The following is a 25,475-nucleotide window of genomic DNA, read 5'->3' on the forward strand; positions in this document are numbered from 1 at the left end:
TGATGGACCAAAAAAAAAAAATCCTTTAATTATACTCAGTTATGAATACTAAACCCGCAATGTGTTTCTTACATTTCTTTCCTTTCTTTGTCCTTAGCCTTCCCTCAGATCTGATTTCTTTATAAGGAGCAAAGCATCTATCAAAGACAAAACTACATTAATTTTTACTTTGAAGGTGCATCATGATCATTTTTTGTATCTTTACTGAGGCTCCAACTCAGAGCCTGGCACTGTCATTCAATTTTTGTTGTCTTTGCTGAAGGCTGGCATTCGGCCACTTGACTCAGAGCTCTCCTTGGGGCCTTTTGATGGTTCACTGGAGATAAGAGTCTCATAGACTTTCCTCCCTGGGCTGGCTTCAAACTGCGATCCTCACAGCTCAGCCCTCCTGAGCAGCTAGGATGACGGGCGTGAGCCACAGCACCTGGCATTACAAGTCTCTATTTGAACAGAACATCTTGAGCCCAGATTTGTTTCTCTAATGTACACATCCCATTATTCTAGGTCTCCGAATTCAATCCCTTGACCTTCACCAGTGTCATCGAGTGCGAGAAACCGAACAATGACCTAACTCGGTTCCGAGGTTGCATGTGAGTACTCTGCCTCATTCTGAAGAAAACACACACTTTATAAGATGGGCCTTTTGAATATTCTTGGCCATTGGGGTGGGGCAGGGTGAGCTGCTTGGACAGCTGAGCGATCTCAACTACTAAGGTTGACTGTTTAGTAAAAATCCATAATCAGCAGCCAGGCACTCGTGGTGGCTTATGCCTGCCATCCTAGCTACTCAGGAGGATCTAAGGATCATGGTCCGAAGCCAGCCCGGGCAGAACAGTCCCTGAGACTCTTACCTCCAATAAATTACTCTGAATTAGCCAGAAGTAGCACTGTGGTTCAAGTGATAGAGTGCTTGCCTTGAGCGCAAAGTGGCTCAAGCAGGGCCCGGGCCTTGAATTCAAGTCCCAGGACTGACCAAAAAAAAAAAAAAGTATCCAATCAGCAGATGACCTTAAGAGACCCACAAGGACAGATAGGGATTAGTAGCAGCTGAGTTATCACCATTAGGCTACTGGAGGGACATGTCAGGACACAGTTTGCCATTGTTCCTTTACAATAGGAAGCAGAGAATGAACTCCGTCACTTCTTGCACTCATCATTCTATTCCTCCAATGTCCTTCCCAACATTTCCATTGGATGGACTCAACCCAAAACCAAGGTCATGCGGCCCAAAGCCAAGTTCATGGCAATGTGCAGCATTCACTAGATGCAGAAAGACAACTCAGTGATGCACAATAGACTACAACACAAGGATCTCTAACTATAGGTCCTGGTACTTAGCTCAGAGATTATTCCTGAAGGCTGGTAAACTTTACTTCACCCTTGGAGGGTGGAGATTCCTCCCCCTCCCCCCCAGCCTGGGGTAAACCTGGCGTGACCGTGGCGTGTAGCTGGCTGGTACAGAAAGCTCTCCAGAGAGAGTTTACATAGGTGCTACCCAGTAGACTGAGCAAGCCAGAGGAATCAAGGGGCTAAGAATGCTTATAGGAGAACTTAACAAGGAAGAAGGATCTATAATTTCATTGGTTTTACCTTCATGACTTTTAGTCATGTCATGATGAAGCCTTAACTCTGAGCTTGGGCACTGTCCTTCAGCCCTTCAGCTCAAGGCTAGCACTCTATCACTTGAGCCACAGTGCCACTTCTGGCTTTTTCTGCTTATGTGGGGCAGAGGAATCAAACCCAGGACCTCATGCAGGCAAGGCAAGCACTCTACCACTGAGCCACCTTCCCAGTCCCGAGTCATGTCTTGCATAAGCCGGGACCTATTCCACTGTTGGCTTCAGACTCTCATGCTCAGAAATCCAAGATAGCCTTTGAGCTACTGAGGGCTGGATCCCTACTCCAAGCAGCCTTCCTTCTACTCCTGATTTTGGGAAGGGCTGCTCATATAGACGTACAGCCCCATTCCCCGTACCTGCTGCCAGTCCTTGAGACTGTGGTCCATCTAAGGGGTTGTCCATGAGCTTAGTGTAATGAGTAGAACCTGATATAGTTGGATGAGAAAAATCACAGTACAGGGATGGGGGTATGGTTCAGTGGTAGAGTGCTTGCCTAGCATTGATGAGGCCCTGGCTTAGATTCCAAGCATAGCAACACACGAATACACACTCACACCGAAACAGACAGAACTGTACCAGGTGCATTGGTTTTCAGGACCACTTACTGATACCAAGCCCTATAAATACTCAAATTCCTTATGTACAATGGTGTGGCATTTCCACACGGTCTCTACACACCCTTCTGTAATACTTTAAATGGTCTGTAGATGACTTACGATACCTAATGCAATGTAAATGCTATGTAAATATTTGTCACGCTCTCTTGCTTAGGGAATAAGGCCAAGAAAAAAATATAATGTACATATTCAGTACAGGTGAATTTTTTTTTTTTTGTCGGTCATGGGGCTTGAACTCTGGGCCTGGGCGCTGTCCCTCAGCTCTTCAGCTCAAGGCGAGCGCTCTACCACTTGAGCTACAGCGCCACTTCCCAGGTGAATTTTTTTTTTCTCCATGTATCTTCCATCTGGTAGATACAAAGGGCTGGCTGTAGCTACTTAAAAAAAAATTGTGCCAAAGACAGCTTAATCTGAAATGTTGGTCTTATTTCTGGTGAGTTCGTTGCTCCTGCTAAGGATGAGTGGAAACTGAGATGATTTGTGTGTGTGTGTGGGGGGGGGTTGTTGTTGTGGTTGAAGGTTTTTGTTTGTTTGTTTTGTCGGTTGTGGGGCTTGAACTCTGGGCCTGGGCACTGTCTCTCAGCCCTTAAGCCCAAGGCTAGTGCTCAACCACTTTGAGCCACAGCACCACTTGCAGTTTTCTAGGGGTTTATTGGAGATAAGAATTTCACAGACTTTCCTCCTGGGGCTGGCTTTGAACCGTGATCCTCAGATCTCAGCCTCCTAAGGAGCTAGGATTATAGGCGTGAGCCACCAGCGGCCAGCTGGTTGTGTTTTTTTATTTTTATTTTTTATTTTTTACTGCTGCAGAGAGATTTCTACTGAGAGAAATGTGACTGTCATGTCCTCTTACTTGAAAATGTGGAGCAGGACTTGGTGTCTAGCCATGTTTCTGACAGGCTGCTCTTTGATGCTTCACCTGGCAGTGAGGCTTTTCAGTCTTGAATCACTTTTTCAGGTCAAGCCTTACACTGTCTGGGAATTAATTGCCAGTGTCAACCATCCACACAATGCTGGCTGAGTGATCTCCTGCAGTTCCCTTTGCATTTGCTCTGCAGAAGACTGGCATTCTAGCCTCAATTTTATGATCAGCTTCTCCTCTACGCTGGAAAATAGGGTGATTTCTGTGGTCAGTGTGCAGGAGGCTAGGACCCGGCAGGAGGGAAATTCTTCAAAGGTCTCTGGTGAGCTTTCAAGAATAAGAATGACCGAGGGAGGAAGCATTTGGATGATGGGTTTGTGGGCAGGCAGGCACAAACAATCTGTCCATTCAGAGTTATGAAAAGAAGGCTTTTTGGAAGGTTCTTCTGTGGTAAGCACTGTTTGGGGAAGGTTAGGCCAGGCTCCTGCTGTGCTTCTGGAAGCTTCCAAGGCCTCTCCCTCTGTATGACCTGTGCAACTCAGACTGAGGCTCTCCTAATGTGTTCCTAGCACTGGGCTCTTGTGGCCAAGTGCATAAATTTGAGAATTTCTGGCTTCATTGCTGACTAACTTGTTAATCTACATACTAGTGAAACAATTTTTGAAATTATCTATTTTTTTTTGTTTTTCTTTTCTTTTTTTTTTTTTGGTGCTTGACCTAGAGCTTGAACTCAGGGCCTGGATGCTGTCCCTGAGCTTCTTTTTTGCTCAAGGCTAGTGCTCTACCACTTGAGCCACAGCTCCCTTTCAGGCTTCACACTTTCTGGTGCTTCATTGGAGTTAACAGTCTCCTTCACTCTCCTGCCCAGACTGGCTTTGTGGAGTGCGATCCTCAGATCTCAGCATCGTGAGTAGCTAGGAGTATAGGCCTGAGTCATTTTTATATTTTTACTATCGTTTTTATGATCGATTTTATGGCCTTTTTATTATTTTTAATTTCATCTTTAAATCCATTTTCAGTATCCCTAAGTAGTTGTACAAAGGGATTCCAATTCCACACTCCAGTTTGTGAGTGCAGTGCATTTGATCAGTGCCAGGGCCCTTCTCGTTTCCCCGCTCCGTGGGCACGTCCAGGGTCGGGCCTCGGTAACGGGATTGGTTCCTGGAAGGAGGAGGAGCCCTTGTCCCGGGCGCTGGTGGCTCGGGCCTGTAGCCCTCACCGCTCTGCTGGAGGCCGCGAGGTAGTGACTGCGTGGCTGCGTGACGTCACACGCACGGCCACGTGGCGCCGCGGTGGGTCACGTCGTGCGTGCCCCGTTCCTCCCCAGCATTCACGAGAACGGGAAGAAGGCCGGGCTGCATAAGGAGAACCTGTTGCTCCGAGGCTGCACCATCCGGAACACGGAGGCCGTGGCTGGCATCGTGGTCTACGCAGGTGGGTGCGGAGCCCAGGCCTCGTGTGCGCGTGATCACGTAAAGCTCACAGGATAGAAGTACATGTGATAGAGTGTATAATGTATAACGCATTGCACATGCTTCAGCAACATACTATTATATCATGTATAACAACATACTATTACATCATGTATAATGTATAATACAATACATTATAACAGACTATTATATCATGTGTAATAACATACTACTATATCATGTATAATGTATAATACAATACATTATAACAGATTATATCATGTGTAAATAACATACTATATCATGTATAACAACATACTATTACATCATGTATAATGTATAATACAATACATTATAACAGACTATTATATCATGTGTAATAACATACTATTATATCATGTGTAACATACTATTATATCATATAACATACTATTATATCATATATAACACTGTTATATCATGTATAATATACTATTATGTCATGTATAATAACATACTATTATATCATGTATAACATACCATTATATCATATATAACATACTATTATATCATGTATAACAACATACTATTATATAATGTATAACATGTATAATAACATACTATTATATGATATAGCATAACATACTATTATATCATGTATAATGTATAATATATAATACATTATAACATACTATTATATCATATAACATACTATTACATCATGTATAATAGCATACTATTATATCATATATAATAACATACTATTTTATCATGTATAACATACTATTATATCATGTATAATAACACTATTATATATAATAACATACTATTATATCATGTATAACATACTATTATATCATGTATAATAACAAACTATTATATCATGTATAATGTATAATATATAATACATTATAACCTTCTATTATATCATATATAATATATTATGTATAATACATTATAATACAGTATAACCTTCTATTATATCATGTATAATGTATTATATATTATACATTCTATTATATAGTAACATACTATTATATCATGTATAATGTATAATATATAATACATTATAACATACTATTATATCATGTATAATGTATAATATATTATACATTATAATACATTATAACATATACCATTATATCATGTATAATGTATTATATATTATACATTCTATTATATAATAACATACTATTATATACAGTAGATGTCAAAATTTTATAATATATAATGTAACTATAAAATTGGTATTACCTATTATAATATATACATAATATTTATATATTATACTGTATTCTCTAATAGTATGTAAATATAGTTACATAATATAGATGAGTATGAGATTATATAACTGCAAAATTACATAAATATAAAACATTTCTACATAAATTTATGTTTGTATGGATATGAGATTATACATATAAAATTATTTTATATAACAGAACTATACCCTATTATGCACTTATAGTTTATATGTGAAACTATTATATATAATCAGTTTATACTTGGCCAGATAGACTGAGTCTATCATGTAACTATAGCCAGACCACAGCATAATCGTTCACCTCATAGGACCCCCACCATTGGTCCTGTGTACGTGGGGGCATTGATTCACTGTGTGCCTCATCCTCCCCTCCCAGGACACGAAACTAAAGCTCTGTTGAATAACAGTGGGCCCCGCTACAAGCGCAGCCAGCTGGAGAGGCAGATGAACTGCGACGTGCTGTGGTGTGTCCTCCTCCTCGTTTGTATGTCTCTCTTTTCAGCAGTCGGTAAGTCTTCCAGACAGCTCATCAGCTGAGGGGCTGTGGCCGAATCACTTCCGGAGAGGCCAACCTGGCAGGCTGTCTCCACTCCCTCCACTCCAGCACCACCTCGACTCTAGAGTTTGAGTCCAGTAGCCATGTGGGAGATACCTTGATGAATGGGTTGCGTGTAGTTAGGTTATTTTCTGAACTGATGAAGACCTGGAAGGAAGAAGGGATTCATGGCCAAGGTAGTAATGAGCCCAGTGGAAGAAAGTTCAGGAAGCTGGAGATGAACTCATAGCAAGAGAAACATCAATGTTACCACTGGGAACTTCATGGAAAGACAAAACTAGTGGCTCCTAAAGAGGGGCGTATGTGCGTCTTGAAGGGGAAGGAGAGGGTAGAGACAATAGTGGATATGACCTTCACCTTGACCCTGAGCTGCTGTCCTCCAGAACCAGGCAAGTGTGATACGATTCTGATAAAACGATGTACTGAACATATAAATAAGACTTCTGTTCTTAGGTGCTAGACCCAATTCGTGAAATGGCATGCATTTCCATTGGCTTCTTATTCTGTGTGAGGATTGCTGGACCCTTGTGGTTCCTATCTACCTACTGGGGAGGCTGAGACCTGAGATTGGGATTTCAAAGCCTGCCTTGGGCAGAAAAGTTTGTGACACTCTTATCTCCACTTAACCAGCAAAAAGCCAGAAGTGAGGGCATAGCTCAAATGGTCAAGCACCAGGCTTGAGCAGAAAAAGCTAGGCAAGAAGAAACTACAGCCCTATGTTCAAGCCCCAGTCTAGACAGACTGATAGACAGACAGACACACAAACATACACACACACACACACACACACATAAAATGATTAAATTTCAAAATAATGATCAATGTTGCCCATTGAAAAACCTGTTGTTTTTACACTAAGCAGCTCACCAGCCTTTTTTGTTTTTGTGTTTGGTACTAGTCCTGGGTCTTGAACTTAGGCCCTGGGGCCTATCCCTGAGCATTTTTATACATGATGATTGCTCAACCATTTTGAACCACACCTTCACTTCCAGCTTTTTGGTATTGGGAGATAAAAGGTATTACTGACTTTCCTGTTTAGGCTGACTTTCTGAACCTTGATCCTCAGATCTCAACCTCCTGAGTAGCTAAGATTTCAGGTGTGAGCCCCCAGCACTGAGCTGAGACTGGTTTTTGTGGGGGAGTTTTGGTGAGATGTGCCCTGGCAAACACTTTACTAGCACACAGGCACTTCTGCCTTCTGACCAGTGGCGCCGTTCAGCACCTCCCGATGTGAGGAAAATGTCAAGTCCAAATTCCTCCATCAGTCTGATCGTGAGTGTCAAGAATTAGCTGTGCTTTTACTGTATTGCAGGAAAGGAAAGCTAAGAAACCAAAGCGCTGTGTCCCGTAACAAATTGTAGTTTTTAACCTTAATTTTAATACCAGCTGTGACCCCAGCTTTCACTCGGCTCAATAACCGTTGTCTTTGCATGTGGCTTCAGGACATGGATTGTGGGTTCGGAGGTATCAAGAGAAGAAAGCATTATTCGAGGTTCCCGAGTCTGATGGCAGCTCTCCCGCCCCAGTCACAGCGGCCGTGTATTCCTTTTTGACAATGATCATAGTTCTGCAGGTATGATCACTGCTTTAATTCTCCACAGAGAACTTCAGAGTCATTGTGCTCACCAAGGATTTCCAGTCACTGCTGTAGCCCGGAAGGTGCCAATGGTGTCTTTCTAGTGTGATGCTTCTTTAATTTCTTTCATTTATCTATAGTGTTTTTGCCTTAGGGGATGTTCATGTCAGAATTCTCTTTGAATAGTTGGATGTGGTTCTGGTCGCTGCTTTACTGATTTTCACATATGTTTGTAAAAAATTGGGGGTGCGTGGGGTGCGTGACAATGATGACGGAAGGTAGATCTTCATGCATGCTGTACAGGTGTCAGCGACCGCTTGCTTGCTCCGCTAACTTCAGCTGAACTTCATGCTGGGTGCCAGTGGCTCATGCCTGTAATTCTAGCTACTCAGAAGGCCGAAATCTGAGAATCGAGGAATGAAACTGAAAAAAGCCAAAAGTGGAGGTGGGGCTCAAGTGATAGAATGCTAGCTTTGAGTGGAAAAAGCTCAGAGTCAGTGCCCAGGCCCTGAGTTCAAGACCCACTATCGGCACACACTCACACTTACACACATACATACACACCAGTGGACCAATGGAACTGGGGCTATAAAAAGATAGTATATTACTCAAGTTTTGGTTTTGTTTTTTTTTTTGGTCGGTTGTGGAGCCTGAACTCTGGGCCTGGGCGCTGTCCCTCAGCTCCTCAGCTCTACCACTTGAGCCACAGCGCCACTTCCGGCATTTTTCTTTTTGCTTATGTGGTGCTGAGGAATGGAACCCAGGGCCTCATGCATGCAAGGCAAGCGCTCTACCACTGAGCCACCTTCCCAGCACCCCCTCCTTAGCTTTTTTCTGTCAAAGCTAAGGCTCTCCCATTTGAGCCACACCTCCACTTCCAGTTTTGGTGGGGGCGAGGGGAGTTTAACTAGAGAATTGGAGGTAAGAAAGAATCTCAGGAATTTCCAGCTCAGCCTTGCTTTGAACTGTGATTCTCAGATCTCAGCCTTCTGAGTAGTTAGGATTACATATGTGAGCCACCACCACCAGGCTGAGCATTGTTTTGTGTGTGTTTTTTTAAATTTTTTATCATTGTTTTACCACTAGTATTCATTCATATATGTTCCCCACCCCCAAAACAATATCCAGTCCCTGAGAACGTATGTCCCGAAGATTTGTTAGTGTAGGATCAGTTCAAGTGAGAAGAGGCAGGAAAGGTCACTAACCTTTTGGGAACACAATGGCCAGAAGGTGCACGCTTAGCCTCATCTAGAAGGAAAACCTCATTCTTTCTTACCATAGGTGTTTTATCCAACCAGAAATAGCTTTATTTCCAATTTCAAATTAGTTTTTGTTCTGTTTTTTTTGTTTTGTTTTGTTTTGTTTTCGTTAGCCATGGGACTTGAACTCAGAGCCTGGGCACATCCCTGAGCTTTTTGCTCAAGGCTAGTGCTCTACTACTTTGAGCCATAGCACCACTTTGGGTTTTCTGGTGGCTTATTGGAGATAAGAGTCTCACAGTCATTCCTGCCTGGTCTGGCTTCAAACTTCGATTGTCAGATCTCAGCCTCCTGAGTAGTTAGGATTACAGGCATGAGCCACCAGTGCCCGGCTAGTATTAGTTCAATATTGGAATGCTACAAAATGAAGTTTATGTTTTTCTCAAAGTCTTCCTCCCTTCGCTTTGGTTTTTAAACTGTATTTTTTTTTGGGGGGGGGTCTTTCCTTTCTTGGGAATTGAACCAAGGATGTTACACTGGCTAGGCAAGTTGCTTTGCCAGTGAGCTACATTTCAGCCCTCCCTTCGCTTTTTAATCATGCATCATGGTGGAAATAGGTCCTGTAGGATAAACTGGCCTCCTTTTGTGGCTGCTCTCTGAACTGTGGGGTTGTGTCTGCAAGTGACAGACAGCTTCTGTCACCCAGGGCCCAGGGAAAGCCTGGGGGTTGAATATTGCTGTGGTTTGAGATGACTTTGCTTTTACAAGGAGTCTGACGATGCTATGTTTTTCTCTTTTTTTTCTCTTTTCTCTCTTTTCTCTTCCTAGCCTCTCTCAAGCAAACCTTAGTAATACGAAAATGCTTGCTTCTCTCCAGACATTCCCAGACACCATAGTGGATTTCTACTCTCCAGGTGCACTTAGGCTCTTCCTAGTTTAAACTCTTTTTGCCAGTATTCTAATCCTTTTCTAATAGTGACTCTAAGCCAACCCATGTAAACGATTCAAGGTACAGTATAGTTCCTGTTCCTTGTGGTTTGTAGTCATTTGTCAGTGAAGTAGATTGGACTAATTCTGTGCTTTCTGGTCCTTGCCATCATTCATCCTGTGTGCTTTCTATCTTCTTCTAGGTTTTGATCCCCATTTCTTTATATGTTTCCATTGAAATTGTCAAAGTGTGCCAAGTGTACTTCATTAACCAGGACATAGACTTGTATGACGAAGAGACAGACTCACAGTTGCAGTGTCGAGCTCTGAACATCACCGAGGACTTAGGGCAGATACAATACATTTTCTCCGATAAAACTGGCACCTTAACTGAAAATAAGATGGTTTTCCGAAGATGCATTGTGTCTGGTGTTGAATATTCTCATGATGCCAATGGTGAGTCTGGCAGGGTGGGTGTTGGGGGTCTCCAGGATGGGCTGGACAGGAAGGCTGCTATGTCTAAAACTATATCCCCCCCCCCCCCGCCCACTGCACACACACCATCACCACCACCACCACAAGACTCAGAGAATCTGATCTTCACCTTGGGAGCCTGAAGCCCGGTGCTATTTATAGAACAGGCTGACATGGCCCAGCTCACTGCAGAGTCTTTGGAAATGATGGCCATCTATTTCCGCATTCATTTTCTGCCAGGCAGATGCAGCAGCCAGCCAGGGGTTTCACACCCCCGAGGAACTCATTTTCTGGGGCAAAGCAGTCGCTTTACTGTGCCACACCAAAGGGACAGAGAGATGTTCCCTTTGTCACTCATCCATCTTCCTGTTATCAGCTGAAATGCTCAGAAGGGCCGCCTTCTTTCCCTTGGAACACAATGTCCATGGGAGCTGGAGAGAAATGCAGTGCCTCACTTGTGATTATCTGGGTAGGCCCTCCTCCTCCCAGCTCTCTTCTTATCCTCGGCTGCCTCCTTCCTTGTTGAAGGAAGTTACTAGTTTCCTAAGCCCAAGGATGACTGGAACCAGCCATCCCCAACCCCGCCAGGAGAGGGCGCTATGGGGAACGTTCCCCCACTCAGGAGTGTTTCTGAGGGCGATTGTATGTCCAAAGAGGACTCCCTTTCTTTCCTGTATCAGCAACAGAGGACATCAAAAGCCATGCCCAGAAACAAACTCCTGAGTTATATAGCCCAAGCTCCCTAACACTTAACTGTCTTCCTTCACTGTACAGTTAAAGTAGCCTAACATGGCACGTCTTGTTTACTGTTTTTTCTGCCAGCCCAAGTAAACTGCCTGTGTCCCATGCAGCCATCCTCACTCTCCTTCTGGTATCATTCCTTTCCTCCTGCCTCATCCCCGGGCCTGCATTCCTTCCCTCTTCCCAAATGCCCAAACTTCATACAGAATAGCTTGTTCCCCAGACAAAATATTCCACAACAGCCTTTTAGAATTTCAACATTTCAAGAGAGTCAAGAAGAAGAGGTTTGAGACCTAAACAACGGATGGACTCGAGTCATGAATCTATATTTCAGATAAAGGCAAAGCCGGTTACTGGTGACTCATGCCTATAACCATAGCTTCTCAAGAGGCTGACTTCTGAGGATCCCAGTTAAAAGCCATCCCAGGCAGTCTCCATTGAATCAGCAAAATGCCAGAAGTAGAGGTGTGGCTCAAGTGGTAGGGTGTCAGCCTAGAGCAAAAAAAAACAAAAAAACAAAAAAGCTAAGCAAGCATATGAGGCCCTGAGTTCAAGTTCCAGAACTGACCTTCTGCCCCCCCCCCCACACACACACAATGAAAGATAGGCAGGTGAAGTGACAGATTCATTAGCTTGACTTAATCCTGCCACGTTATATATAGATATCAAATACTGATCCATTTTAGTAAAGGATCTGAGCCATGACCACATGGACCTCTAGGCTCTCATGGCGACTGCTGGCAGGATTGTTGAAGACAGACAGATCTCCCCTTCTGCGGGAGGAAGCTGAACTCCCAAATACACAAGGCTCAAGGACAGACACAATCTCACTGGTCTAGAATTTGCTCTTCCGTGCCATCCAGCTGTCATCAAATTGGGATTTAGGTCACAAGGCTGAACAAGGCCATGGACATTTTCAGCAGGCTTCCTGGTATTAGGGTACCTGGTGTTTCTACCCGGCACTCTGTTTGCACACAATGTTGGGATTACACGTTTGTTTTGAATTAGTAATCCTGACGAACAGTCCAATCACATCATGCTGATCCGTGATGCAATAGGCCCTGCTAACTGGGCAAATCCAGGAAAAGTTGTTCAGAATGGTAAGTTAGTAACAGCAGAGCAGGAGTACCACCATTCCCAGAAGGCCCCAGAGACTGCTCAGCAGTGCCTCCTATGGGCTCAACTGGACCATTGCTTCTTGGATTGAGTTTGACTGACTGGACCCAAACTCTGGATGCTTACAATCACACCATGTGATCACAGAAGGAATATCAGTGTTTTGTGTGTGTTGGTGGGTATTTACATGTAGATAGAGTGATATTTGTGCCAGTACTGGGGCTTGAATTCAGGGCCTGGGTGCTGTCACTTAGATTTTTTTGCTAAAGTCTAACAGTCCACCACTTGAGTCACAGCTCCATATTGGGTTTTCTTTCTTTCTTTTCTTTTCTTTTTGAGTCGTGGGCATGGGCACTATCTCAAGAATAGCTAGTGCTCTACCAGTTGAGCCACAGCTCCACTTCCAGCTTCTTTTGGTAATTTATTGTTAAGAGGTCTCACAGACTTTGCTGCCTGGGCTGGCTTTGAACTGTGATCTTCAGATCTCAGCCTTCTGATTAGCCAGGGTTATAGGCATGAACGACCAACACCTGGCAAGGATATTTTTTAGCCCTTTACTGGTAGAAACTCACTAAATGTGGTGGCCTTGTCATTGGGGAACAAAGATTGTGTGTGCTCTGGGGTATGGGAGTTGGTAAAGGCTCATGGAACATGGAGCACCCTACGTCAGCTCAACCTGCCCTCATGATGCCCTGCCCCGTGTCCCTCTCCCCACAGCCCAGCGTCTGGCCAGGTACCAGGAGGCTGACTCGGAAGAGGAGGAGACTGTGCCCAGGGCCAGCACGCTGTCCCAGCGTGGCAGCATTGGGAGCCACCAGAGCGTGCGGATCATGCACCGAACCCAGAGCACCAAGTCCCACCGGCGCACCAACAGCCGTGCAGAGGCAAAGAGGGCCAGCATGCTGTCCAGGCACACGGCGTTCAGCAGCCCCATGGTGAGTGCGGCCAGGGAGGGTGGATGGCCTTGTGGGAAGGCTACGCGTCTGCCTTCCTCCTGTCTTGGCTGGGAGCTGGTGGCTCATGCCTGTCATCCTAGCTACTCAGGAGGCTGCCATTCTGAGCATCATGGCTGGAAGCCAGCCCAGGGAAGGACCATCCATGAGACCCTTATTTCTAATGAACCACCAGAAAATTGGAAGAGGCGCTGTGCCTCAAAGTGGTAGAGTGCTAGCCTTGAATGAAAAAGCTCAGGGAGAGGGCCTGGGCCCTGAGTTCAAGCCCAGTGACCAACAACAACAAAAAAGTATGTCATATTTGATCAAACAGATAAGCCCCTGCTGGGTACTGTGGCTCTGATCAGTTTTCTGGCTGACAGCTTTTCTACTCCCATTGTCTCTTTTCCAAAGACTCAAAGCCCTCTGTGTCATGGTGCCTACGGGCCGGGTAGCTGCTGTGTAAGCTGTGTAAGCCACACGGAGAGAAAGCCTGGCCTGCCAAGTGAAATGAATAAAACATCAGAATAGCCAGGTGCTGGTGTCACGCCTGTAATCCTAGCTCCTCTTAGAAGGCTGAGATCCGAGGATCGTGGCTGCAAGCCAGCCTAGGTGGGAAACTTCAGGAGACTCTGATCTCCACCAGTACAAAGCCAGAAGTGAGAATATAGTCATAATTCTGGGTACACATTTGAAAATGCAGCAGGGAAGATGGAGTGGATGGGAGGAGGGGGAGCTGGAGAGATGAGGGAGGAGGAGCAAAGACATGACATTCATCAAAGTGCACGGGACTCATAAGCTGACAAGCTGTATTATAACCCCTTGGTACAACTACTTAAAGATCATCATAATTTTTTAAAAGCCAGAAGTAGAGCTGTAGCTCAGTTAATAAAGTGGCCAGCCTTGAGTGAAAAAGCTGAAGGAATAGCACCCAGCAGTGAATTCAGTACCGTCACAAAAAGAAAGAGAGACAGACAGAGACAGAGGAGACAGAGAGAGACAGAGAGACAGAGAGAGAGAGAAGGCAGGCAGGCAGGCAGGCAGAGAGGCAGGCAAAAAAAACCCAAAAATGTCAACTGCAAAAAAGGAGAGTGGGTCCCTCTCTTTACACATACACACACACACACACACACACACACACACACACACACACACACACACACACACACACACACACACACACACACACACACACAGTATTAATTAGGTAATCCTAAGTCCCATTAAAACCACTTCCTCCGCCTCATCTGCTGTTCATGTACTGCCACCAAAGAGGAAAATTTCCGGAAACGAGTGGAAATTTTCTGGGTGGCCTCGCTTGTCTAGATGTGTACAGAATCTGCCACTGAACTATGATGATCTAGAGTTATGGCCACAGGGCCCCTGGGAACGGGGGAGGGGAGGGGAGAAGGGCGGGGAGAGGGGGAGGTAACAGGCAGGTTACTGCATTGTAGGACATTCTCCTGAGGACCTTCTGTAGTGTGTGTGTGTGTGTGTGTGTGTGTGTGTGTGTGTGTGTGTGACAGATGTGTGAAAGGTCAGACTTCCTGACCTAGCAACTTCATGCTTCACAAATCGTCACACACAGGACTTTATCAGTATGGCAAGAGATACCTAAAGAGCCAAAAAAGAAGATGATGATGACCATCATAGATAAATCATGGGTACCTTCATCCATTTTGATAGGACTTTTTAATGTGTTTTTTTTTTGTCATTCGTGGGGCCTGAACTCTGGGCTTGGGCGCTGTCCTTCAGCTCTTCAGCTCAAGGGCAAGAGCTCTACCATTTGAGCCACAGCACCACTCCCTCGCAAACTTTTTTCACTGGGCCTGGCTTCCAACCACAATCCTCAAATCTCAGCCTCTTGAGTACTAGGATTACAGCTGTGAGCCACCAGCGCCTGGCTTATTATATCCATATTATTTTATAAGAAATGTTTTACTAGTTACTTGTAATAAGGAACATGCCTTTCTTCCCATATGTTTGACCTTCACTTGTACAGCTAAAATTATACACAGATGCCTTGAAAGATGACATGTGTGCCTGACATGCCTTTGTTGTCAACTGTAAGAAACCACATCAAGGCCCCTGAAGTCGTTGAGGATGAAAACATTTGCCGGGGTACTCAATCAGACCCAACTGGGGGGGCCCTCTATCTGTTTCCCCTAGGAGAAAGACATCACGCCAGACCCAAAGCTGTTGGAGAAGGTGAGCGAGTGTGACCGACGCCTGTCCATCGCCAGGCACCAGGAACGCCCCCTGGCCCACCTCTCGCCCGAGCTGTCCGACGTGTTCGACTTCTTCATTGCGCTCACCATCTGCAACACAGTGGTGGTCACCTCCCCGGATCAGCCACGACAAAAGGCAAGTGAAGTGCTCTGTCCTCGGTCTTCCCCGAAGGGACTCAGGCATGCGCCCTGCCTGCAGGGGGTGCCACTCAGCCTCAACAGCACCTCTCAAATGTGAAGGGTGGACAGGTGAGTTTGGGAGGTCTCAGCTTGCCTCAGTGTTTCCGGGACTCGGGCGGGGGCAGAAGGAAACTGCAATGATCCACTCAGCACTCAGCACCCCAGAGCCACACGGGAAGAGGGGGCGGGGGCAAGCTGGATTCCAATCCAGACTCTGGGATAAGGGGCTTGGGCGTTCTGACTTCATGTCTTTAGATATGTCTGTGCTTCTGGTACCTCACTGGGCCCTGGGGTGATGGGTGAAGATTTATGGAGAAGCTCAGAGTGCATGTCAGATGCATAGTAATGAGAATTCAGCGAGGCCCCTGTGGTGAAGTGGATGAGAATCAGTCAGGTTACCTAGGGGGAGAAACAGGAATCAAGTTGGTTTGGGTCTGGGCTCATATGAAGGCCCTTTCTGAAGAGAAGAAAGGTGTTTTTATTTGCTGATTTTTGTTTTTTTTTGGTCAGTCCTGGGGCTTGAACTCTGGGCCTGGGCACTGTCCCTCAGCTCTTCAGCTCAAGGCTAGCGCTCTACCGCTTGAGCCATAGTGCCACTTCCAGCTTTTTCTGCTTATGTGGTGCTGAGGAATCGAACCCATGGCCTCATGCACGTGAGACAAGCACTCTACCCCTGAGCCACCTTCCCTGCCTGTTTGTTTTTATGCTGGTACTGGGCTCACATTCATTGCCAGGGCACACTTACTGTGCTGTAGCTTTGTTGCCCAACACTGATGTTCTACCACGTGAGCCACCCCTCCACTCGTGACTTTTTGCTGGGAAACTGGAGATAAAAGTCTCACAGACTTTATTGCCCAAGCTGGCTTTGAATCCTGATCCTCACATCTCAGCTTCCTGAGTAGCCAGGATGACAGGCGTGAGCCATCGTTGCCCCAGGAGAAGGGAAGGTTTTATGTGTAACCCACAGGCTCCTCAGAAGGCCTGCAGGTGGGCCACGCATCACAAGGGCTGAACCTGTGGATGGGCCAGCAAGCCAGGCAGCCTGGCAGGGGGGAAGATGAGGGCATACAAGGACTCAATTGTGCCCCTACCTCCTCTTATTCTGGGCACAGCTGAACCTAGCTGAACCCAGTGAGCCTAGTGGATCCCAAGTAGACAGGGTTGGGCACTGAGAGGCTCTCATACTGCCTGTTCCAAGGAGGAGCTGTTTCTTGTGGCAGAACACAGATGCTCCTTTCTGGCCTGAATGCAGTAATTCTACCCACATTAAAGCTCACTGGCACATGCGTTGTGTAAGTCTCTGAGCTGTCTAGGTTGGCCGGCAGACACAACCAGTGTAGCAATTATGTGTATTATACATATTACCTATTATATATAACACATAAACATATAACCATATATTTAATATGATTTTAAATAACATAACCTGTTATATTATATAATTATATTATAATCATGTATAATTATATAATATATATTAAATACTAGTGTATAATTATATAATTACATAATATATGTACAGTATAGAACATGTCTAATTACATATTATGTTATAGTTCTATATACATATAGTATGTCATATACATATTTTATATATTTACTTTAATAGTTAATATATTGAATATTTTATAAGATATTTTATATAGCACAAAATTAACAACAATAATAATAGATAATTTACTAAGGAAGGTTCTTTGGGGTTTAGAAATGTGATTTTTTTTTAATTTAATTTTTTTTTAACAAAATGACACACTCTTTTGCAGCACGTTTTGATCAGGGGAAGGAAAGGCCCAGTTTTGTGCCTGGCCGTGGCGAATTGAGTCCCTCTCTGCAAAGTGGGCGCCCCCCCACGCCCCTCCCCGCCCCCCCCTCAGCGGCCCCAGGGTCCCCACTCGCTCCTGACTCCCGCTTCTCCCGCAGGTGCGGGTGAGGTTCGAGCTCAAGTCCCCCGTGAAGACCATCGAGGGCTTCCTGCGGAGGTTCACGCCCAGCCGCCTGGCCTCGGGCTGCAGCAGCGGGAGCCTGGCCACCAAGTTTAGCCAGAAGTCGGGGTCCAGCTTCCTGTCCAACCTGTCCCACGACAGCATCTTCGACCGGCTGGGCCAGCCGGCGCCGGCCCTGGCCAGCAACGGCTACAGCAGCCAGGCCAGCGGCACGGACGGCGCCGAGGGGCCCGAGGGCGCCGACGGCTGGAGCCCCGAGCGCGCGCAGGCCCCGGACCGCGCCGCCGCCGCCGCCGACCCCGAGCTGCGCTACGAGGCCGAGAGCCCCGACGAGGCGGCGCTGGTGTACGCGGCCCGCGCCTACAGCTGCCGGCTGGCCGACCGGCTGCACGACCAGGTGTCGGTGGAGCTGCCGCACCTGGGCCGCCTCACCTTCGAGCTGCTGCACACGCTGGGCTTCGACTCCATCCGCAAGCGCATGTCGGTGGTGATCCGCCACCCGCTCACCGACGAGATCAACGTCTACACCAAGGGCGCCGACTCCATGCTCATGGACCTGCTGCGGCCCTGCTCCCCAGGTGCGCGCCCGCCCCGCGCCGCCCGCCCCCCCCCCCCCCGGCTCCCCGCCGGCCCGGCCCTGCTCCCCGCGCGCCCGTCCCGCCCGCCGCGCCCCTGCTTCCCACCGGCCCGGCCCTGCTCCCCACGCGCCCCTGCTCCCCACGCGCCCCTGCTCCCCACGCGCCCCTGCTCCCCACACGCCCGCCCCGCGCACCGTGCCCCTGCTCCCCGCGCGCCCCTGCTCCCCGCGCGCCCCTGCTCCCCGCGCGCCCCTGCTCCCCGCGCGCCCCTGCTCCTCACACGCCCCTGCTCCCCACCGGCCCGGCCCTGCTGGAAGGGCCGAGAGAGTCTTACCTCCAAGTCCTCCCAGAAAATGCCAGAAGTGGTGCTGTCGAGCTCAAGTGGTAGTGTGCTAGCCTTGAGCCATAAAAGGATCCAAGGGGCTTTGGGACAGAGCCCAGAGTTCAAGCAAAACAAAAACCAAAGTCGCAGACTTTGCTGCCCAGGCTGGTTTCAGACCAGGATCCTCAGATCTCAGCCTCCCGAGTACCCAGGACTTGCAGGCCTGAGCCACCAAACCCCCTGTTTCAAACTAACAGCCAGCTTTGGACTTGGAACTCTGGGGAGGCGGGGTACCCTACTATTTCATAAAAGGAAGAAAAGGGCCCCCGGGAGAAAGAGGGTAGATCTGCAGCAGGACATCCTGGTTTGCCCTTTCCTACTCCTTCACCGTCGCCCGTTTGTCCTGCCCACCTAGACGATGCCAGGGGGAGACATCAAAAGAAGATCCGAAGCAAAACACAGAATTACCTCAACCAGTACGCGGGGGAAGGCCTGCGCACCCTGTGCATCGCCAAGAGGGTGAGTGGGGGCCGCCCCTCGAGGGCTCCCTCTGGTGGCCGCCCCGCCGCCCCGCTCACCTCCGCCTGGCCTTCAACCACAGGTTCTGAGCAAAGAAGAGTATGCCTGTTGGCTGCAAAGCCACCTGGAAGCCGAATCCGCCGTGGACAACCGCGAGGAGCTCCTCTTCCAGTCTGCCATCCGCCTGGAGACCAATCTGCATCTGCTGGGTAATTTATCCCTTCCAGCTGCCGGGTGGGGTTGGAAGGGAATTGAGCTTGCAGAGAGATTGGTGATCTGGAGCAGGTGGCCCTGCCCGGCTCTGGGCACGCTCTTGAGTTGGCTGAGCCTGGTTAGGGACTAGCTTGGGTCTGGCCCCATGGTAGCTTGTCTCCCAGGACCCAGAGAGAGTTCCAGGGGACTCATATGGCAAGTTCCAGGGGACTCATATGGCAAGCAGGTGTTCTGTCTACACGGCCACTCTGCCTGCCCTCTACCCAGCTTTTGACAAGTTCTTTTCTTTTGTGCCATACTGGGACTTGAACTCAGGTCCTTGTGCTTTGGGTTGGTTTTTTTCCGCCCAGGGCTCTTCCTCTACTACATTTGTACTTCGGGCTTTTTGCTACTTAATTGGAGATGACGCTGGGCTGGCTTCAAACCAGGATCCTCTCAGATCTCAGCCTCCTGAGTTATTAGCTAGGATTACAGGTGTGAACCACTAGGGCCCAACATCAAGCCAGCCTTTGGATAACTGATGGCTGATGTGTTTCATCCCTCAGACAAACCCAGGAGAACATTTATGCTCCAGAAACCGCTGATTTTTGCATTTTATAAATATTTCAGATTCACTTGGGATCTAAAGAAGACGGGCTCATTTTTATTGAAATGTGCAATTTCCTTCTGGGGGTGTTCCTATTTATATTTCATAAATACTGATCACTACTGGTAATAAATTGGGGCATTCATACTTTTGCACTTAATTTTAATATTGAATTTCAGCTTTGAGATATTTAATATAATATTTATTGACGTGGCAAAGGGATTTGTCAGTCTTTATATGCATGGGCTGCCAGCTCTGTCCTCACAGAGGAATTGGTGACAATATCAGACACTCCCTGCAACTTGGGGACCCTCCTCAGAACCCCCTACCCCCACTAGTCATACACAAAGCTCCAGAATTCTGTTGGGTTTTTTTGTTGTTGTTGTTGTTTTTCATTTAACAGAAAAGACTACCTTGTGTTTAGTTCCTTGGGCAGAAGAGTTGGGTGATCTACCATTTCTATATGTGCATATCTAATAGACACATATCTAAGTGAATAGCGATTAATATTTAATAGCATAATGTGTGGTAGACATAATGAATACACACGGGAACTTCCTGTAATGTCCACCATGAACTATTCAGAAAGCCCCAAGATCCGGAGGTCTGGTGACCTATTCCACACTGCATCCTTGAGTGCGAATTACAATGTACCTCTTCCTCTTAAAAAGACATTCTGCTTACTTGGATTGAAGGAACTGGGGTAGTCTTATGAGCATGGGCTTCTCCCCGGCCGGGTGTGGAGCCACATGCATATAGTCACAGCTACTCTGGAGTCTAAGCATGAGGAGAGATCATCCACGGATCCCAGGAGGATAAGGCCAGCCTGAGTAATATGGACAGACCTTATTTTCCAAAAAGCAAGCAACAAGGTCAGGGGTGATGTTGCATGCCTGTCATCCCAGCTACTTGGAAGGTGGAGATGGGAAGGATGAGGCTGGCGTAGACAAAAACTTGAGAACCTTATCTGATACACAAACCCAAAGCAAAAGCAGCCGAGGGTGTGGTTCAAGTGGCAGAGGGCTTGGAACCCTCTTCCAGTGGACAGTGATCCCACTGTTAGCAGTGCCATCTCCTCCCTGAGATTTGGGAAGGATGTGACTGTGAGATTTCAGGATGAATTCTTGTCTTGATCTGGGATCTGGGCTCGATTGTTCTGTCCTGGCTCAGCCGAGAACTCGTCATTACACTCTTGAGCAAGCAAGTGAGTCTTTTTTTTTTTTTTTTTCTTCTTGGTTTTCTTATGAGCCAAGAATAACAATGCCGATGTGCTCAGGGCCCTGGGAGGGCAAAAGGGATGTCCTGAAATCTTTGAGCATGGTTTAGGCCCAGGCCTCCTAAATGAGACCTCCCTGTTCCAGCCTCCTGGGATTATAGACAGGAGTCACCATGCACAGTTTATATGTATGGTGTTCGTTTGTCGGGGAAGGTGTTGGTGTTGGAGCTTGAATTCAGGGCCTAGGTTTTGTCCCTGAACTTTTTTACTCAGTGCCGACACTCTACCACTTGAGCTATACTTCCACTTCTTGCTTTTTGGTGGTTAATTAGAAATAAGAGTCTCATAGATTTTTCCCAACTGTGCTGGCTTTTGAACCATGATCCTCAAATCTCAGACTCCTGAGTATCTGGGGTTATAGGCGTGAGCCATTGGTGCCCAGCTGTATTTAGGTTTTAAATGGCAAGGCCTAAGCTAGAAAATAAAAGCGATCCTCACCACTATTTAGGACCATGGCTGGAGCCACGAATAGGCCATTTAGGGGTATATATAGTGTTGTTTTAACTCTTGAGCTTAATTTTTTGTTTTGGTCTGTCATGGGGCTTTAACTCTGGGCCTGGGCACTATCCCTCAGCTCTTCAGCTCAAGGAGAGCACTCTACCACTTGAGCCACAGCGCCACTTCCAGTTTTCTGGGTGTTTTGCTGGAGATAAGAGTCTCACAAAATTTCCTGCCTGGGCTGGCTTTGAACCGCGATCCTCCGATCTCAGCCTCCTGAGTAGCTAGGATGACAGGTGTGAGCCACCGGCGCCCAGCTAGCTTTATTTTTTTCATCTCTCTGAACCAAGTACCTAATTCTAAAGATCTTTTCATTTAGATCCTAGTGTTTCATAGCCTCGAGAGACCCACAAATAAATACCATCAGTGGAAAAGTTCCCCATCCACACCTTATCCTGGAAATTTTCTTTTCCTGCACATTCTGGCCAAAGACTCTAAATTCAGAGGAGAGTGTTCTATTTGTCTCCCTCCTTTTCCCCCCCTCCCCCCAGCACCTTTACCTCTGGCCATTTTCTTGCTAGTTCGTCTGGAGTGTCACCTGTAGCTCCACTACAGGGGACATCTTATCCTTTCCCATGGAAAAGCCACCTGGCACAGAGGTGGCATGGTGGCCCCAACCCAACTCTGAACTCTCCAATCTCCCATACTTTTAACACTCACAAATGCCAAGCCCTCCCCAGGGTCCCATGGGCATTTAGCCAGAGTTACATAAGTTATATCACATACAGCCACGTTGGGCGATGCGCTTCAGATCACTTAATAAAGGCCTTTTCTCTTTGAACACTGCCGTATTTCATGCTGAGGTCAGGTGAACCTTCCAGAATTCTAAGAGTTTCCTAGAATTCTGTGCCTGACCCAGACCCACAGGGTTTCTAGGTCAGGTTAACGGAGGGACCCAAGAGGGAGCTCATTGGCCAGTAACTCCTGAAATAAAGGAAGTTATAGGGTATTTTTGGTTGCTGTTGTTGTTTGGTTTAGGTTTTTGTTTTGTTTTGTTTTCTGTTATTTACATTTATTTTTTGTTAGTCGTGGGGTTGGAACTCAGGGCCTGGTGTGCTGTCCCTGAGCTCTTTCACTCAAGGCTAGCACTATACCACTTTGAGCCACAGCACCACTTCCGGTTCTCTGGTAGTTAATTGGAGATAAGAGTCTCATGGCCTTTCCTGTGTGGGCTGGCTTCGATCTATGATCCTCAGATCTCAGTCTCCTGAGTAGCCAGGATTACAGGTGTGAGCCACCAGCACCTGGCATTTCTGTTTTTCTTTTTGGCTGGGATTTGAACTCAGAGTCTCATGCTTGTTAAGTGGACACCCTGCCACGTAAACCATGCCCTCTGTCCCTTCTCTGCCTTTCGTGATTTTCTGTATAAGACCTCATGTTTTAGCCTGGGCTGGCTATGCATAAACAGGCTGTCTTCCTGTTGAGTCATCCTGTAGCTGGAATCACAGGCGTGCTCAGCATAGTAATTGTGATGGGGTCCTGCTAACTTTTTGTTTAGTTGGTCACAGTTTTCCCAATCAGGTTCTCTCTGAGAACCTGAGATGACAGGCATACCCAGCCTGGGAAGTTCCAGTTTTAAGGTGTTAGCAGCCGGTGACACCTGCCTGTAATCCTAGCTGCTCTGGAGGCTGAGCTCTGAGTATTGTAATTGGAAGCCTGCCCAGGAAGGAAAGTCTTTAGACTCTTATTTCCAGTTAACCACACAAAAAGCCAGAAGTGAAGGTATGTCTCGAGGTAGTTCATTATCATTAAGAAAATAATAAAGCACAGGGGACCATTCGGACCCTGAATTCAAGTTCTAGAACCAGCAAGTGTGCATACGACCACCCACCCACCCCTACACACATAAGCTAGAATTGGAAGTATGGCTCAAGTGATAAAAGCACCATCCTTGAGCAAAAAAAAAAAAAAAGCTAAATTAGGAGCCAGGCACCAGTGGCTCACCCTTGTCATCCTAGCTACTCAGGAGGATCAGGAGGATCAATCCGAGGATCAGGATTCAAAGCCAGCCCTGACAGGAAAGTCCATGGCATTCTTATCTCCAGTGAACCACCAGAGAACCAGAAGTGGCGCTGTGGCTCAAAGTGGTAGAGCGCCAACCTTGAGCACAAAAGCTCAGGTCCAGCGCCCAGGCCCTGAGTTCCAACTCTATGACCAACAAAAGAAATTGGGAGAAAAAAAAGGAGAAGAAGAAAAGAAATTAAGGCAACAGCGTCCAGGCCCTGAATTCAAGCCTCAGTCTTGACACTAAACAGATAATGTTGGTAGTGAATGGCACTGAGCAATGGTGGTGTTGGCAGAAACTTGCCAGAGGATACGTTAGATTTTAAATATGGCCCTTTGCGCCTCTGCCTCACAACTCATCTGTAAAGTTCTGAGTTCGCTGCCTAAAGCAGAAGGAACTCGAGGCCCTTGGAGTCTGCACACAGGGATGTTCAGTGACGCCAGCAGCTCCGCAGTGTTGAATCACGACCATTTTCCAAATGAGAAATGGCTTTGCCTGTGGGTAGCGCCCTCTGCAGGGTGCAGGCAGTCAGGGTGTATCTGATGTGTTCAGTGGAGCCCATGCAGGTGGGGAGGGGCTAACACACTACCGCTCCATGTGATCAGGGGCCACTGGGATTGAGGATCGCCTGCAAGATGGAGTCCCAGAAACCATCGCTAAATTTCGGCAAGCCGGCCTGCAGATCTGGGTCCTCACTGGAGACAAACAAGAGACGGCCATCAACATTGCGTACGCCTGCAAGCTCCTAGACCATGGCGAGGAAGTCATCACTCTCAATGCTGATTCCCAGGTAGCTTGGTTTCGGGGAGGCTCTGCCTCAGTGTCCCCATGTCCTGGGAGGAGGTAGGGGAGGGCTCATGGCAGGGCTCCTTTGGGGAAGCCATCTAGGAGCAGCTGTGGGAAGGTCCTTTGCTTCCTGAAACACCCCCCCCCCCCCCCCCGCTAGGTGCTGGAGCTCTGTCTCTGGGACTTTAGGATATGTTTGGAAGATGTGGAGGTTTTTCTTTTATAGTGCCAAAAGAATACACAGCTGGACTTGAGGATCACCAAGTTGGACCTTTTTATCCTTGACATACTATAGTATGGGAGAATTTGTTTTGCTCAGGAGGTCACGTGTGTGTGTGTGTGTGTGTGTGTGTGTGTGTGTGTGTGTGTGTGTGTGTGTGGCCAACTCTGGGCTCCATTTTGCATTGATTTCCTCTAGATCAGTAGCTGTCTTTGGGATACACCAACAGGGACCCAAGGATCTTTGCAGTCAAGTCACGTGTGTCCCTTAAATCCCCAAGAATGTAAGGAGCATGTAGCCTCACCTACTAGCCTCTGTGCCGGCTCTGAGCAAACTTCTGGAGCCAAGCATGAGCTCAACTCAGAATATGGCCTTGGGCCAGGCACGGGTGGCACACGCCTGCAATCTTTGCTACTCAGGAGGCTGAGATCTGAGGATCGAGGTTTGAAGCCAGCTTGGGCAGGAAAATCTGTAAGACTCTTATCTCCAATTCACCACCCAAAAGCCTGTAGTGGAGCTGTGGCTCCAGTGGTAGAGCACTAACCTTGGGCAAACAAAATAATAATAATAATAACTCAAGAACAGCCCTCAGGTCCTAAGTTCAAGTCCCAGAACTGGCCCACACAAATATATATATATATATTTGTTTTATGTATATGTAGTCTGGGGGCTGGTTCATAGATTCTCGATAGGGCAAATGATCAAAGCGATAAAAGCTTTTCTAAGGCTCAAAACCAGACTTGCTAATTCCTTCACAGTTTGACACCCAGACCCTGATTTTCAGACACTGTTACCTATTCATAATACCTCCTTCCCTTCCCCCTCCTCCCTCCCCCCCCCCCCCCCA

The 25,475-nt window shown here is 47.1% G+C and overlaps 1 protein-coding gene across 2 annotated transcripts in view; it reads left to right on the plus strand.

Annotated features, from left to right (window-relative positions):
- Atp10a (ATPase phospholipid transporting 10A (putative)) overlaps positions 1–25,475 on the plus strand; it is an 89,517-nt gene that overhangs the window by 44,139 nt on the left and 19,903 nt on the right. For both annotated transcript variants that reach the window (XM_070043072.1, XM_070043073.1), the window contains exons 3-13: positions 505–590; positions 4,426–4,532; positions 6,130–6,261; positions 7,752–7,882; positions 10,215–10,467; positions 13,060–13,277; positions 15,444–15,638; positions 17,603–18,203; positions 18,941–19,044; positions 19,127–19,253; positions 24,228–24,412. In XM_070043072.1, coding sequence (XP_069899173.1) covers positions 505–590; positions 4,426–4,532; positions 6,130–6,261; positions 7,752–7,882; positions 10,215–10,467; positions 13,060–13,277; positions 15,444–15,638; positions 17,603–18,203; positions 18,941–19,044; positions 19,127–19,253; positions 24,228–24,412 — 2,139 coding nt within the window. The remainder of the gene's footprint in view (positions 1–504; positions 591–4,425; positions 4,533–6,129; positions 6,262–7,751; positions 7,883–10,214; positions 10,468–13,059; positions 13,278–15,443; positions 15,639–17,602; positions 18,204–18,940; positions 19,045–19,126; positions 19,254–24,227; positions 24,413–25,475) is intronic.

The sequence above is a fragment of the Dipodomys merriami genome, unplaced genomic scaffold (assembly GCF_024711535.1).
Source record: "Dipodomys merriami isolate MVZ:Mamm:240054 unplaced genomic scaffold, mDipMer1.0.p SCAF_33, whole genome shotgun sequence".
NCBI classification, from domain to species: domain Eukaryota; kingdom Metazoa; phylum Chordata; class Mammalia; order Rodentia; family Heteromyidae; genus Dipodomys; species Dipodomys merriami.